The 15,988-nt window shown below is 46.5% G+C and overlaps 4 protein-coding genes across 5 annotated transcripts; 2 read left to right on the plus strand and 2 right to left on the minus strand.

Moving 5' to 3' along the window:
• The first annotated feature begins 270 nt into the window (after window positions 1-270).
• PV09_09711 (uncharacterized protein) lies at window positions 271-2,219 on the plus strand. Its single transcript, XM_016363823.1, has one exon. The coding sequence runs from the start codon at window positions 1,092-1,094 to the stop codon at window positions 1,428-1,430; it is 339 nt and encodes a 112-aa protein (XP_016208345.1). The 5' UTR covers window positions 271-1,091; the 3' UTR covers window positions 1,431-2,219.
• Window positions 2,220-6,662: 4,443 nt separating this feature from the next.
• PV09_09712 (uncharacterized protein) lies at window positions 6,663-8,891 on the minus strand. Its single transcript, XM_016363824.1, has 3 exons — window positions 8,761-8,891; window positions 8,613-8,704; window positions 6,663-8,563 (listed from the first exon to the last, which is right to left on the minus strand). The coding sequence occupies exons 1-3, from the start codon at window positions 8,825-8,827 to the stop codon at window positions 6,932-6,934; spliced, it is 1,791 nt and encodes a 596-aa protein (XP_016208346.1). The 5' UTR covers window positions 8,828-8,891; the 3' UTR covers window positions 6,663-6,931.
• Window positions 8,892-8,976: 85 nt separating this feature from the next.
• On the plus strand, window positions 8,977-11,265 carry PV09_09713 (uncharacterized protein). The gene is made up of 2 exons (XM_016363825.1): window positions 8,977-9,199; window positions 9,257-11,265. Exon 2 carries the CDS (start codon window positions 10,172-10,174, stop codon window positions 10,604-10,606), a length of 435 nt encoding a protein of 144 aa, XP_016208347.1. The 5' UTR covers window positions 8,977-9,199; window positions 9,257-10,171; the 3' UTR covers window positions 10,607-11,265.
• A 2,965-nt stretch (window positions 11,266-14,230) lies between these two features.
• On the minus strand, window positions 14,231-15,646 carry PV09_09714. Of its 2 annotated transcripts, XM_016363827.1 has the most exons (3): window positions 15,043-15,646; window positions 14,644-14,995; window positions 14,231-14,584 (listed from the first exon to the last, which is right to left on the minus strand). In XM_016363827.1, exons 2-3 carry the CDS (start codon window positions 14,883-14,885, stop codon window positions 14,422-14,424), a joined length of 405 nt encoding a protein of 134 aa, XP_016208349.1. In that variant the 5' UTR covers window positions 14,886-14,995; window positions 15,043-15,646; the 3' UTR covers window positions 14,231-14,421. The 2 variants fall into 2 exon arrangements, with proteins under 2 accessions (XP_016208349.1, XP_016208348.1); XM_016363826.1 differs by having other exon boundaries at window positions 14,644-15,646.
• Between the last annotated feature and the right edge of the window lie 342 nt (window positions 15,647-15,988).

Genomic DNA, 15,988 nt, shown 5'->3' on the forward strand with positions numbered 1-15,988 from the left:
CCCCTTCGTTTTTTGACCAGTTGAACAGAGTCATAAGTTTTTGCTTAATCCACTTCATGATAAAGTTGACAGGAACTCAATTGAATTCTAGGTAATTTCCGTGGGTAGCAGAATGAAAGGGGCGGTTAGTGAGTTGGTAAATTGCTAGATACCAGAATTTTCTCCTTTATATATACATGGAGGGATGCGCCTCCAGACCATGATGTGGCTATGGTCCAAAACTTGAAGAGGCATTTGTATGGTTTACACGTAATTGTTTGTAGGAGGACACAAGGTTGAGCCGGTCGGTGGGTCTGCGCCACGTAGAACCGAGCAGAGATTCTCCAAGCCTACAAACGGCGTAATGCATTTAAGCAAACGCTGCTAACGGAAATGAGCTGTCCGGAGCAATGAGCCTCCAAGAAAAGAGCCGAGGGACCCTGGAAGCCGTATCTCATGGCCTGAACGAGCACAGGGATGGTAAACTGCTTTCTTTGCTTTCTGCTGCGCCTCCTCTCGTCATTAATGCATCTCTCTTCTCATGATGTGCCATTTGCTCATAGGATCCGTAAGGAACCATTTAGGAACCGCCACCACCGGGACGCGACGGGATGACAGGCGAGGCAGGCTGGACTTCAGGGATGTGCTCCTGTGTTGAAAGGCACAAAAAGCGAGATAGATGAGCTGAACGTCCAGACAAACAAGTGCCAACTCAGACGCACCTGCAGCAGTTCGAAGCTTTATGACGTCGTGGTCACCAGCTTTACTGACTGAGGATGACCATTGAATAACTTTGCGATGCAGTTTTTCTTCGCTGTCGCTTTCGTTCACTCTCAATTTTCTGGATTTCGGCGCTACGAAAAAATCTTTGATCCAGCATGATAGTTCTGTCGACGTTTCGCTGGCCTGCAAAGGCCAATGCTAGCGATTGTCCAAATGCTGAAGCGTAGGTGAAGAAGCTTTCATTACCTCATATCCTTGCTTGTCTACTTTGTCACTGAGTTCCAAGAGAACTATGATAAGGTTCTCGTATCCTATAGCTAGTTTGAGGCATTGTCAATTGCAATGTCGTTTGTTTGAAGCTTTCGAGCTAATGCGACGAGCTCGTTCAGATGGGCAGTGGCCGTCGTCTGTCCTACAGTGGCAGAGAATGGTGCAGGAGCACGGGACGCATTTCACTTGTATGCAGAGAGCGGAGTCCAGAGTCTCTGCAGCGTTTCTCGTCTCCTCCAATCTCAGCCACAACCCCAGACAGTACTACTAATGACAATGAGCCGCTGTGTAGGGAAATTGATGCTTGGATCGAACCACCGCTCAAAGCACCCACGCCAAGTTCTCAAGATGATGTACACGAACGAGCAGATCAATACATATTCCAGTACATGGCCCCATTAGGACACATGCCGCCTATCCGTCTACTTCGAGAGCTTAAGGATCAAGAGCTTGCGTAACTTACTTTATTTGCCCAAAAAAACGCAAGCAGAAGAGAGTTCAAATAGTGCCTCCTACCACTAAAGAGCGCTGCTCACCAGTCAATGCTCCCCGATAGCAAAAATCAGCCGCTTTTGCTCACTGTCGCCCGAAAGACTCAACCGCGAGCAATGGTCAACGAAGATTGAGCCGGTCGACCAATCCCGACCAGAAACAGCGCGTACAAGACGCCAAAGGTAGAAAAAGACAAGCCATCCGCAGAGGCTAACACATCCGTGAAGTTATGGATGTCTAGATATTCTCGCGACTTGGTATTGAAACCACACAAAGAGGGCAAGAATGCGCGTGATAATTAAGGAATGCGAGGGAAGGGGTAACTATTGATTTTGTCGAGTATTGGAGTTGTGGTGGTTGGCTGAGATGAGCTCGTAGGCTAGCAAGAGGGAGATATGCGTTCGGCTCCAATCAGGTGGCGGTGTGTTGAGGATCCCTTAGGGGAGCCTCGTGCAGGCCTGAAAGACTCGACGGCGACTTAAATCATAAAGTTAACACAGCTTACAAAACTTTCAACCTACTTAGAAGTTAGCTTACGAAGTTTCTTCGCTTCAGCACTTTCAATTCTCAAAAGGAAAGGCAATTTTGAATTGTTGGTCTATGGATGAAGTCGAAACGGCTAGGGAAGAGATAACCAAGGAATTGCCTACCGTTACATTGGACTTATAGCATGATCTCTTTTTCCAGAAGCATTACTTCAAAACCTCAAATCGAATCGTCATGATGTATGCAGCCCAGCTCCCAGAATTAGTCCCTTCCCTTCCCTTCCCTACAGAGCCCTATTCGAGGTGGTAGGCCTCCTAATACACACGATTCTAGGCTTCACGTACTGCAGCTCCAATCTTTGTGCCTCAACAAACCTCTGGGAGATATCTCTCAGCTCGGCATACTTTTGAAATCTCGGGTTTGAAAGATTGAAGTCCGATCATGTAGCTGCAAAGAGCTGCAACCTTTGAGGATAGTTTGTTAGTGCTATAAGAATGCCAAAATATATAGAGCGAGCTCTAAATCATCTATAACCTGCTCGGGCTCTGGATCACGTCATATAAATCTTGTTCAGCTTCAAGAATCAGGTCTGCTGACGAGTCTGAGAGCAGTAACTTGTTGCTTCGTGTTTGGGTTTCCATGTGTCGAAAGGGGACCTGTTTTGGGACCTGCTGGAATGCGTGCTCGAAGAAGGGTTCGTATGCCAGCCCCTTGTAAATTAGCTCCTGGTCCGGTTGGAAAAGATTTTGAATCTCTCGACACGGCGATGGAGGAGAGGGATAATATAATCATGAACAGCATATCTAGCCTAAGAGTTCTATTATTGATTTTGCTTAGCTAACTTAATCATATCTCCTTGTTGTTCTTATAGTTATATAACGTTATTACCCCATACTGCTCATAAATCCCAGACATTAAGGCTGTCGAGCTAGGCCTGTTCATCCCAGAATGAGTATGAGTGAGGAAATCTGTGAAAGATTCGCTCTTCTTCCTAGCCGGTACACAATTCTCTATATAATACTCCATCTGTATTTTATGGAGTCGTTTGCTTAATGCCACGTGTGCGATAAGATTTCTCAAATACAGTTCTTTATGTAACTTTTCGTCAACGAGGCCTTGAAGATATAGCATCTCGAATAGGTACATATTGTAATGGCTTCAGGTATTTAGTCCAGATTTCTGGGAAGAGTACGCATTCAAGCACCTTTATAACACGGGGGACCCAAAATGCGGGACCTTCAGGGCACCGGAACCGGGCCTTCGTCCGTAAAGGGGGTTGGGGGGTGGCTCACTGGAGGAGAATAATCAGTAGTCGCTGCGCCACAGAGCGCTGGCCAGACCTCTATCTCCAAATCAATTCATCACCTAGTTACGACTGCCATACCATCTTCTACTCCTCTCCAAGCCCTTTGTTGGTTTCTTGACAAGAAACCATGCTGTAGATACCAATTTAGCGAGAGCTGCGATGAAAAAGGCAACCCCTACATTAGCCCTTTCGGTAATGTATGCTCCAATAAAGCCCCCGAGCAATAAACTGAACAAAGAAGCAATGCGATAGTTCCGAGGGCTGTTAGAAGTCTTATGTAACTTGGCGTCTGCTAGAAGGTCAATATAAGTTGATGTTGACATCGATGTGAGCTCGGGTCTGGAGAATCCTTGAGTTATGACAAACTGAGATGCAGAAGAAAAGATAAGAAGGATAGAATGACATATCCAGCTGGACTGCCTTGATCAACGGCACATGAGTAGTAGATGACACCGGCAGCCCAAATGAGGGTTGCTTGAGCCAGAGAAGAGACTACGAGCCATATTCGACGTCTACTGATTCCTAGCATCCTCTCAGCTTGACCTGTCGCATAAGCACCAGCGATGAAAAATGAGAAGCAAGTACCGCTAACACCGTAATGAAGAGCTGTTGGTGCAAGTCCTGTCGCTCCAATGGCAAGAAACTCTGTATTACTAATTGGGTTTGAAGCGGAGCAAGAGAAGGCAAGAAACTGATTTATGATGTTAACAAACAGCATATTTTCAGAGTAGTACAGGCTTACGACCGAAGAGTCTTGAACACCAGTACTGAAAGTGAAGAGCAAGAGTGCAAGCTCGAGAAAAAGTATTCTCATGGATACGCTCCTCGATATATGACCAATAAATGTCCTCTCGACGATAGGCTGGAAATCTGGTTGTCCCCTCTTCAAGGCTAATCTCCAAAGATGTCCATGTGAACGGTCTGCTATGGACATTCATGGAGATTCTATAGGTCAGGTATGAACATGACAACACATACATCGCAGATGCTGCAACATAATAAACTGGTGATGTGTGATAGTGGTGTCTATGTTCGTGTTGGTTTCTAACTTACACTGGAGTTGAATGACCGAAAACGGGACTGATTCGACTGTCTCAAGGGTACCAGAACTGGACTCCAGAAAATGCGAAGCTGGTACTGCACTTAAACCCATCAAGCCTCATAGGAACCACCGCCCGAGGATGCGAAAAAATAGTTGGACACTTGAGTGAGTTGCAGATTTTCCAATCCTATTCTCTCCGGCAAGGAGTAGACAATTCATGGAGTCTAATATTTGTGCGCGTCCATAAAGTACAGCGATTCGGCCCAAGACTGATCTCAGCTTGCTGAACAGTATGATGAACAAATAAATGAGTCTTTCCAAGCTCATTTCCAAGTTTTCTTCCACCACTCGTACATTTCGTAGGTGAGCCTTTTCCAGTACCATCCCCCTTAATGTGCAAATGAGATGAGCACGCCTTTATCCCCTTTGAGGTACGCAGCTAGAATATTCTAGACCCTGATTAGAGAGGACACTACTGTGCTTGAGGAACAGACAAACGCGGTAATCTTGAATAACATCAAGAGGAATGTGATTTTCGTCCTGGTGTACGGCTGTGCTGGTTACTGTCTTAGGTTCTTTAGATAGAGAATCCTTGGCAGCCATGGAGATAAGGCAAGAAAAATGATTGTTGGAGGAATTTGTGGGACAGGGGCCAGAAATTTGAGTCCGTAATGAGAATGATGCTGAAGGATCAACACAGCATGTGCAGCCAATGCTGCCTTTATATCCTCTCCGATGAACGCTCAGGCCTCCGCACCCACTCAATTATAGTTATCGACAGAGCTACGAGCGACGAATGCGCTACCGGGTACTTGGAGTCCAATGAATTCGAAAGGTAGGTTTGCACGCTTTGCATGGGTGTGGTCATGGTCGCGACATGCACAGCTTGTATGAGGTTGCACATATTGGCTGTCAGCGTTCTTGAGTGAGCATAGTGCGCCACTGTGCATGCACTCTCTAACCTTACGAATCAATGTCATGGTATAGAAAAGAAGCGATCTTCGAGTCACAGCCATTAAAAGCCTTGATTTAGGGAGTATTTGCCTTAAGATGCCATCACCCGAACTGGAAATTACATGAGGAGTCGATTTACGCCTTTCTATGTCTAATGCTTAGATATTCTCGCCGTGCACCCAAGAACCTTCTCTCTTCAACTTGCTGCGCTTCTCCTCCCGAACTCTAGCTACCCATGTTTCCACGGCAGCAATAGCGCTCTCAGGGGATTTCCTGTGTTCCAACAAAAGGGAGAGAAACTTCCCTTGGGCTAACTCCAGTTCTGAGACGAGGTCAGCAAAGTCGTCGCCAAGTCGCTCAACCTTTTTGGCGTCTTTTTCATCCTTAAATATGATGCGGAAAAGTTGCTTGATAATACCTATATCAGCCACCTGAAACTCTGCTTTCCGGTAAATCCTTCCTAGTTAAATAAGCGCGTCATCTAGCTGTTCGATATAGTTAGTTATTATAATAAATACTCGACCTTCTTGCGACCCGACACCATTAAGAGCATTAAGAAGTCCGGAGAGCGTAACTCCTTCCCCTTGTTTTTCTGTCAAGCTAGTTGATGTATTGGAATGAGCTGCGTCCTTGTCTATCAACCGGTTTTAAGTGGCTACATCTATATCTTCCAAGAGAATGATATAATGTTACAGAAGTCTTGCAAATAGAGTGGCCAAAGTGCCATCGCCGACACTGGCTAGGTTCAGAATATAGATATCTAAGTCGAAGTGCCAAGCAATCGAAAAGCTCAGGCTAGATTTGCCAGTTCATGGTGGCACGTACAGCAGATAGCCTCGTTCGTAAAGAATACCACGTTTTCTGTACCACTCACGCGTGTCCTTGATTAGGACCCGCATTGAACTCCAACTCGGGGATGTCCATCACCGCCTACAGTCACTACTGTTGAGCTACCGTATTGTTAATACTCATTCAACCAGGGCGCTGTGACATAAAGAGACAGTCGTTTAGGATCCGCTAAATGTACTGAACAATTCTATGCCCCCTCCATGAATCAGTCGATCACTGACGCAGTTTTCGCATTTCGAATGCCTACAGAAAAATCCTCGCCGCGAAGAAGCGTCCGAGAAGGAGAGGTTCGTACTCTCAGCCAAAGTTGTATTATCCGCCACCGCTGACCCGTGTAACTTGACCCACGTACTGCGAACCATAACGCCGCGATCGATGTTGAGGGCGCTGAGAGTTTGATGTCCCTTCACCTGCAACAGCAAGCCGCGACATCCGTCGATGATGATATTGAAGAAGATCTGGAGAGTGTACAAGCTCAAATGCCTTGCGATCGAGGTAAACGCAAGGTCCGATCGTTATCGATTTTGCTGATCCCTATTTAAGGCAAAAAGAGGAAACGGATCGATGACTAAGGGAGAGAAGCTGAACAAACCTGGTCGAAGCTAAAACGAGAAGAGGTACATGTTGAAGAAGTAATTCGCCAATCTATATAAAAAGTATCCTTTATGCTGAGCGAGGATATTAATGACATCGCTCTGGTCGACATCAACAGCTATATGAAAACATTATATAGACTTTTCAGAACACTTGAAGCTTGTAGCGAACAGAGTGAATTAAGTTAGTTGAATACTAATATATACGTGGTATTACAAAACATTTTCTAACATGCATTATTCCTCTGCAACAAGCCGTTTCCTGGGACGCTTCGAAGCTCCTCGACCGGTAAATGAGGTATTTAGGGTGGTGTCTCTTGCGCCTTCAGTACTTTGCTGACTGAGATCTTGTGATTGCGAATCGGGCTGACTCGACCCTGAGAGATGATGGCGCTCCAAGTCTTGTGAAAGCCCGAAGCTCTGGGAAAGTTGTGAAACGCTGAAATCCAGGTCTGCCGGGATTTGATCTATAGCCGAACATAGCCGTTTGAAATGATTCGGCATCCATATATCGTAGACATTCTTGGTGAACTTGTATGCCGTCCATTTCTCCCTTCCGTCCAGAGCTGTGAAATCGAAAGTATGGATAGGATGGCGGTAGTACTTGGTGTCTTTCCCATCAATGACTGCGTAGTGTCCATAAATTCTCACTGACCTGTGGTCATGCGAGATTGAGAAAGCGAGAATCTCTCGATGAAGCTCCATCTCACGACCAACGAGTCTAAAGAGCTCGATGGTAGCTCTCACCGCAAGTGTCATGCTATGGGCATTCTGTCGGTCCGCGATGTCGAGCGCTGCAGCACCGCACTTCACCTCACAAGTAAGGAACGGGAAGTACATGTAGTACGTGGCCATGAAGTACGACTGATCGCCAGAGATGAAGTCCCCAATGAATGGGGCAAGCTTGTCGAGCTGCTCGTTGGTGAATGCTTCCCGCTTGAATCCCACAGAGTAATCAGGCTGCGGACGCGTGCCTGTCAAGGCAAAGGAGTTGTTCCAGCCTTCATTGGTGCTCTCAATCAAAATCTTGAGGTGTTCGGCCCCATATGTTGTTAGAGTCTCCGCTGATGGTACAATTAAAAGAGAGATATCTCGGATGACCCGGGTCTCATTCCTGTCTTGTATCTTTTGACAAGTCCGTTCGAATAGGTCATCGCGGAACAAAGAGTCTTTTGGAACCGTCTGTTCCGCATTAAGTAAGTTTAGATATGTTTTCTTGCTCTTCTGAGTGATATCCAGCTCTGATTTCTCCATGAAGCTACCTTTAGTCGAAAGTAAAAATTTATAACGCGCATCTTGGTAAGGTGCGCTTTTGACATCTCTTGGCTTTTGGTCGCTGGGTGTTGTAGAGCTCGGCGCCACAGAAGTCGGCGCTGTAGTTGGAACTGGATCAACCGAGACCAGTTCAGATTTCTTCCGGCGAAGGGAGACCGAAGACTTCTGCCTAGCAAGTAGGTGGCTCATGCCGTTGGTCTGCTCGGAGTATCTTTTGGGCCAGTATCCTGTCTTTGTCCAGTATGTTATGGGATCTTGCTGGCCGTCGACGTTGTCGGCCTCCTGTTCAGCTGAGCTGTCAACAACAGCCTTTTTAGGATTGTGCCGTACCCGTTTGCGAGAAGCACCAGTTGCGCCGGATTCCGAGATATTCAGGCGTCGCTTCCTGCCTTCGGATTGCTGGACAGGTAATGGCTGCTGGACAAGTTTTCGACGCCGCTTAGATCGTCTGGGGTATGAGGCTTGCTTGGCTTCGATTGTTCGAGATCTCTTTCGCGTCGCTGCGCTCTGGGCAGAGGGCGTAGTTGTTTGATTGTGATTGCCAGTTCGAGAGCGTAAGATGCGTTGTAACGAATTGTCCACTATGGCTTGTTCCTGTGTATTGTTAGATCTCTGACAACAGTAGACGCTGTCTCACGCCTACCTCTTGTCGCTTATACTCTTTCTTAATCACCGGCGTCTTTGCGACACGGGAAGATCGGAAATGGGTAAGACGTTCGCGGTCCTTACAATGCGCTTTGTGGTGTCAGCATATGTTCTACCCAAGTAGTAGACTACGTGCATTTACATACCTGTATTCTCTAAGGATGGCATAGGCAGTCTTTGCGGGGCATCTAGAAGTTTTGAACTAGCAGCCATGTCGTTTTGAGTCGAGATATCGAGCGCTTATGTCTTGCCGCCGGGATGTGTCGCGGAGTTATCTAGCGTAAAATGAGATGTTGACAAAATCCAACGACAACGCCAAGCCACGGAGCCATGACGCACAGTGCTATCCCTGCATGTTTGACGGTACATCTCCAGGCATCAGGAGCTTTGTTTGAGTGCCAAGCACAAATACTTCAATAACAGCGGCAAGTTCTCTCTTCATCAAATAAAACTGCTTGACTTTGATGTAATTCAATGCGTTCACATGCAGTATAACAGATGATAAAAGCACAATCACTGCAACATTATCCAAGCCAGTACTGTTCCAGCCCAACAAGCAGTGTCGGTGGTTCAGACACAATCACAGTAAGTCGTCGACCTGTCTTCATATCTTCACCATCATGACACTGACTATGCAGTCAGTCAAACATCGAGCCAGCACACCATTTCCAGGCAGCCTTGGGACATTCGTCTGCCAGTCCGCTGTCACGCTACATCCTGCAGGCATGAAATTACGCTGCTTTCTTGCAATATCACCTATGGCACACTCACTAGGAGACGATCGCCTGGACCAGAGAGTCCTGTTCCTAGTCTTCCCCGTCGCAGCATAGTCTTATGAATACGAGCCTATAATCACGGGGCCGGAGCACTACATCTTCAAGTTATTGTATCGTGCGGATGCTAGCAAGTCATCCACTTCCGCAAATACCATTCCACGGCATATTCGATGGCCTAAAGACGCTGAGACACCAAAGTGATCCCAGGACTCGTGTCTCCATTCGGCTTGCGCACATGGCACTGTTGTTCTATCATCAGGTTACGCTGCAGAGCCTCACTGGCACCAGCTGTCCATACCATGCTCATGATGCGCCATGCGCCGCTCACATCTGTCAGGGTGTTGCGGGTGCTCCAATAAATTGAACCTTAGCTCAGCCATTCAATCATAGCACCTGATTGGCGAAATGGTGGACGGGTGGATCAACCATTTGTCGCAGCGAACATCCGACCTATAGTAATCTATGCGGAGGAAGAGAATGGCTGCCGATGCAACCTCCATCACGGCAAGCTCGCATGAATGTCGAACTACCGCGCTACCAGTCATAGCCACCAAGCAGTACCCTGCGCATGCTACTGGCGCATCACCTCCGGCGATTTATCATGAAGTCTCTGGTCTAAAGGAGCGCCTGATCATGCCGGTACAGATAAGCAAGCTACTGTGACACCAAATGATGGGCCATTACAAGGATACCAGGACTATCGTGTCCATTCAGCTTGCGCAAATGATGACGTTATCCCAGCATCCTGTCACACTCTGAGACCCGCTAGCAGTAGCTGTCTATGTCATGCTCGTTATGCATCATGCGCCGCTTACATCGTGATGCAGGCAGCAGGAGGCGCTTGATAGAACGATGCCTCGCGAGTTCTTCTCCCGGTGAGCATGATTTGACTCGCTGCACAGACGATCCGCTAGCTCTTGGTCCTCAAAGCCTCCTTCAGTGCGGTCAAGCTGACTCTGTCATCTCACTATGTACTGAACTACTGCCTATTAACTCAAGTAACTCAGAGGAAAAAATCCTCGTCCTTTTGCCGCTTGCATCTCGTCCTCTGGGGTCCATTTTGGCGGCCCTTCTTTTCCAGGTTTTTCTGTGTCAGCAAAATCTGAAACGAATAAATTACTCCGACCATCGGGAACTCTACGTTCCACCCATATATCCTTGCAACTTCATCAGCAACTTTATTTGGTACTACAAGGGCGAAGCGCAGCTGAGCTGAGGTATCTGATGGCCCGCGCTAAACAAAAACTTTTCAATCAGGATGTGCATAGAAAGAGCGGGAGGCCTAATACCCAACGGACATGGTCCGATGAGATCTCCTTGTATGGCTTGGTTTCTGTTTTAATCACACTTCAGTTTCGTTTCATGTTTTCTTCGCCCAACTCGATGTCCGTAAAGGAGTAAATATAATGACAGCTTTAATTCTCGTTAAATCAATATACCAACAGTCCGGTTTTTTTTCTTCTATATGCAATAAAAATGTATGACCACATAAATACATATCCAAACAACATATCAACCGAGACGAATCAATATGATTCTGGTCAAGTTGAACCACAAAACACCTATCCTTCACCTCCTCAAGATACCAACGAAGTTGTTTGCGTCTGCAATCTAAATGTCAAATTACTTCTGGAACAGGGCATATGGGTTTGAAATTCTCAGAAACTCTATAAGCCTGTTGGTCAATGCAACAATTTTCATGATGAGTTAATGAAAGACTATTTCCCCTACTTACTGGGGGAAAGGTTGTTGAGATTGGCGAGCTGTCGGGGGATGAAGGTACCGAAGACGAAGAGGGAGTCAACCTGGAATATGCGGTTGAAATCAAGAATGTTCAATGTTCAGCGTGTATGAGGAATGAAAGGTATACAAGTATCAACATGTATCAATCAATCCTTCGGTATGAAGCAGCTAAGGATAGATATAAAAGACCAAGACTTGTAAATATCACAACACATATTCAAAATTTCTTTGACCTAAAGGACTCATGCATGGTTTATAGACTTCTGAGCAGTCGCAAGAATGCTACTGCGTTCTGTGGCGCATAGATGACAAGCTAAAGCTGAAGAGGGGGCTGTATTTGGTATCTGGGGCGATGGGGCACTAACGACAAACTCACATTTCGAGTCGGGGCAAAACGCAAGAGACTGAACCAGATCGGACTCCAGTGCCTGCAAAACAAGGGGCCAAAGCACTTTCAACAGCTTATTACAGAAGTAGAGATAGCCTTAGGGAAACAGCTGGAAGATTTCGGTAAACCTCAGTGGGATACATACGGAAGGTGGAAATTTCCAGAGGGCGTCCCAGCTGTTCCTAGCAGCCTCGAAACCTACTGCGCAAAAAGAATATCGGATACGCATTGTTTCGAATAACTACGCCGCTAGCTCCTAGCTAATGCATCTATACATATCCTTGCCTATAGACTCCAGGCCCAATCTGATTCTGTGAGATTTGTTTTCCTGAGCAGGAGAGGTGATGATGATACCTTGAGGTTTCTTAAGACAAATGGGATGTACACAAACTTAGGACTACGATTCATTTGGTTTGGCCAGACACGAATTTGAGCAACGGACTGGGTTTTGGGACCTGTTATAATTTTAGTTTGACAGAACAGAAGAGAGTGGAGGCTGGACTTACTGATATGTCTGAGGAAGCCATTTTCCATATTCTTGAATAGAGGTGAGGGATCAGAGGCTTCGAGGATTTCTCTCTGCTATTTGGGCTGTGTAGTGCGCACTGGTTGGAGGTGGAGAGGAAAAGATGCATTCTTAAGACCACGAGAGATGGCCAACTTTGCAGTCCAGACCTCCAAATGTGCAGATGGATTTGAATATTGAGTAGGCTTAAGATGACTAAAAGATGGTAGGGCTGCGTCTGCTGAAACTTGATTATGGTCTCTTGGTGTTTTCACAACAGGATAGCACTGTGCGGTCTCATGGGTATAAATGCTGTTTCTTTTCCCCCAATCCTCGTCCTCTTCTTCTCCATGCGAATCAGCTCAAGTCTAGCAATGTCCTCTTCTACGGCCTTAGTGGTATGTACGCTTCAGAGAGATGAGAGCTCCAATATAAAAGTACCAAGCTAACCTGTTGATTTGAATATATAGGCGACAAAACCCGCTGCCATATCAGCCGATGCCACCTTAGCCCAGTTCACCTCTTGTACCCGATCGTTTCGGGCAGACCTCGATAAATACTGTGAGACCAGATCTCCCATCCAAAAGATCCATGTCGCACTGAAGGAAGTCGTATTTGCGACCCATGATATACGCAAGAATTAAATCAAGAACTAGAAATCTAGGAAGATAAGGGTGGGTGGGTGGTGGTGGTGGTAGTAATCCAGCCAATGCGATACTCGATTCAATGGGAAGCATGAGCGATATCTTTCATTCGGATGATGTAGCAGTAGGTTCGATAAACTTGACATTACACCTGAGTCAAATGAAGTCTTGGATTGGGGCGGGATCAATCAACTCACAGACAGGTGATTGGGAGGCCTGGTGTAGTGCTATCATTACCTGTCGACAGCCCTCTCGATTCACCATCAAAGATTCGCGATGACCTCCTGTATCATCATCTTCTTCTTCATCATCACCTCTGCCGACACAGGCACCCGTTGAACAGCCAGAGCGACGCCAACCAGCACGAGACGCCAAATCGTCGGCCAGCGCATCGGAGCATTACATGCCATCAAAAGCACCGCAATCACCACCAAAACAGAAAGCAAAAGAAGTGTCTCACGGCACAGTGGTGCTCATCTGGGATCCAAACGGGATTGAACGCGGTGGTGATGGCAAATTGAAATTATGCAATGCCCAGCGCCGCTTTTTCGAGACAGTCTCTTGCGGCTCAAAGAACTAGCAGCTCTATGCTGGCCCCATCAATCCTGTCGCTGGAGAAAGGAGTCTGCAGATTAATGCAGCATCTCAATGGTTGCTCGGTGCAGCTGATTGGGTAGACGAGCCTTACAACGGCGAGAAAGATAAGCGACTTGTCGGTTTCGAGTTGATAGTAAGTTAGGAGAGGAGTAGTTTACCATATTAATGCATTCAAAAATATATTTCATTGTCCCGGTCGGAAGTTTGGCCCTCAACTGTGGTGCGTTCGTGACATATGCCTTGGTCAAGTCCTCCAGTGTTGCCGAGTTGTCCACATACTTTATCGGTGACGGAGCTGTACTGGAAGATTATAGCTTTTCATTCCTAAATATATGCGCAATTACAGTCTGAAAGACCTATATTGAAATGATTTTTATCGTGTGGTTCGCGAGTAATTTTATTATCGATTTCATAGGCCCAATCCGAGGTGACTCAATCACTCACAAGCAACTCCACCAGGACCCCGCCACCACCATCATCACCGAACCTCTCCATCCAAATCGTCAACGATGCAATTACGCTGGAAATTTTCTGTTTAATATTCCTGGATAATTGGACGAATTTGAGTAGATTTAGCCAGATCCAGCTGAATTTTATTGTGTGATTCTGGCGCAATTCTAATACCCATTTTACGGGCCCAATTCGAGGTGGCTCACAAGCAACTCCACCTCCGCACCACCACCACCATCGCCACCTAACTTAAACATCCAGATTCTCAACGATGCAATTACACTGGAAAGTTTCTGTTTAACATTCCTGGATAACGGCGTGAATATGAGTAGATCTAGTCAGATCCAACTGAATTCTACTATGTAGTTCGCTTACAATTCCAAAAACTGTTCCGGGATGCACACAACGCCTGCCATTCTCACCATTTGCCCGTTGCAGCTGATATTCATATTCTGACTGCAGATATGCACGGCAGAGTATAAGGATGGTTGGATCAGATCACGAACTGCCTCTCTTCAACCTGCGCAGCGCCCTCTGCGAGTACAGCACTGCATGATTCACATTTTTTTGGGGGGCAGGATATGAACACAACCTGCTGTAGTATGAGTGGACATAGATTTGATTCTGATTGTGATCCCAAGCCTAAGAAAGACTATTCCATACAGCCTGTCTGTCTTCAGCAGACTAGCAGATAGCATTGGAGTCTACATAATAGACCAGCCTCCATCAGTAATGACAGTTTCGTCAGTCATCCAACCCCATTGATTATCAATCTGCATCCAAAACAGCAGCATGTTTCGGTACTTCTGGAAGTCCTGATGATTGTGCACATATTCGTCGCCGCGAAGTTGCGACATCCTTTTTTGCCTAAGACATGCACTGTTAGCGTCTGCATACGTTACTAGTAGGTAAGTGACTAGCCTTACCACTCATTGAGATACTTGTAGGATCGGACAGCCTTGCTGAGAGCATCAATTTCCCAAGACCCAGTATTCTGCGGAGCAACTCGACATTCGCTGAGTCGATGGAGCATGTAATGACGGCAGAGGTGACACGGAGTATTGCCATTGCAGTTGATACTGCGTAGTGCTTCTCGATGTGTAGGCGCATCAGGGGGAACGTTGATTATGTAGCGGGCTTGCTGAGAGCCAATAGCGATACCACTCATGTCGATACCTTGGCTGATACGGCCGCAACATGGGATGCATGGGAGAGTCTGAAGCTCAGGACGCGAAGGGAAATTGCCTAGCTACAAGCGTTGTAGTAAGCCGTGAGTATCTGTGGATGTTCAATAGAGGTCGACTTAAAAGGACGAGAGAATTGACCCAGTTGCGCCTGAAGTTGCCGTTGACATGTGGATCACGCTGCCTCCAAATTGTGAGATGTTGATCAAGCTCATTCTCGAGCTCGGTTGCATTCATTGTTGCAAAGCTAGAAGCATTATTTCCAGCCATGATTTTTTTCAGCTTGTGTGTGTATATGTGTACGTGTGTTTGAAGAGAGACAGATGAATGTGTAGGTGTGTGAAGGAAGAAGAAAAGGAGGAAGAAGAAGAGCGAGTTTAAATACGGGGAAGCGAGGGAGGCATTCCTTCCTGATCGGTCATCACCTAAAGTTTAGGCACCGTTCCAGCTAGCATACAGCGTTAATGATCCTCAGATATGGAAAACTTCGCCCAACCTTCGCTTGGCTGGTGGATCGTTTAGGTAGGACAAAAGAACATGGATTAGGATATGAAGAGCAGCCGGGTGGAGTGCGGTGCAGTGCCATCATCGACATCACGCAGACTTCACGATTTGAACGCCAGCGGCTTGCTCGAGTTGGAAACGAAGCTCAGATCACTCTTTAATGCTAACTCCACAAATTGAATAACATGCACCAGCGCGGCGCCAATCAGCTGGAATGGTGTTAGGAGTATGGCCAATTATGGTTAATAATTGGTTAGATTACTCGACACAATTGACCCTATTGCAATGATTCTGCTAGATTTTTAAGTCCTATTCGTAGCCAGAAACATCAGAAGAATGCTTTTGGCCTAGTAATATTAGAATTTAATCGTGTGGTTGTTGCTCCATACATAAGAAAGTGGCCCTTCAAGTCGATCACGCGGTGCACCATGCACAGTGCCGGTTCCGCGGTTCGATTGCGTGTTGTCACAGGTCACGTGTACCTGACTAATCTAGTGTCACAGGTCACGTGCACCTGACTAATCTAGCGCCTTATTTAGCCATCGCTTGAGCGAGATCACTTAAGAAGATACAACCACAACCA

This window comes from Verruconis gallopava, assembly GCF_000836295.1.
Source record: "Verruconis gallopava strain CBS 43764 unplaced genomic scaffold supercont1.142, whole genome shotgun sequence".
NCBI classification, from domain to species: Eukaryota; Fungi; Ascomycota; class Dothideomycetes; order Venturiales; family Sympoventuriaceae; genus Verruconis; species Verruconis gallopava.

Bases quoted from the DNA above. Each gene is read 5' to 3' on its own strand.
- PV09_09711 (XM_016363823.1), top strand. From the start codon at position 1,092: ATGGGCAGTGGCCGTCGTCTGTCCTACAGTGGCAGAGAATGGTGCAGG.
- PV09_09712 (XM_016363824.1), bottom strand. From the start codon at position 8,827: ATGGCTGCTAGTTCAAAACTTCTAGATGCCCCGCAAAGACTGCCTATG. The intron at 8,705-8,760 runs GTATGTAAATGC...GACACCACAAAG, and splicing joins GCCATCCTTAGAGAATACAG to CGCATTGTAAGGACCGCGAA. The intron at 8,564-8,612 runs GTAGGCGTGAGA...AACAATACACAG, and splicing joins AAGAGTATAAGCGACAAGAG to GAACAAGCCATAGTGGACAA.
- PV09_09713 (XM_016363825.1), top strand. From the start codon at position 10,172: ATGTCATGCTCGTTATGCATCATGCGCCGCTTACATCGTGATGCAGGC.
- PV09_09714 (XM_016363827.1), bottom strand. From the start codon at position 14,885: ATGAGTGGTATCGCTATTGGCTCTCAGCAAGCCCGCTACATAATCAAC. The intron at 14,585-14,643 runs GTAAGGCTAGTC...TGCATGTCTTAG, and splicing joins TACAAGTATCTCAATGAGTG to GCAAAAAAGGATGTCGCAAC.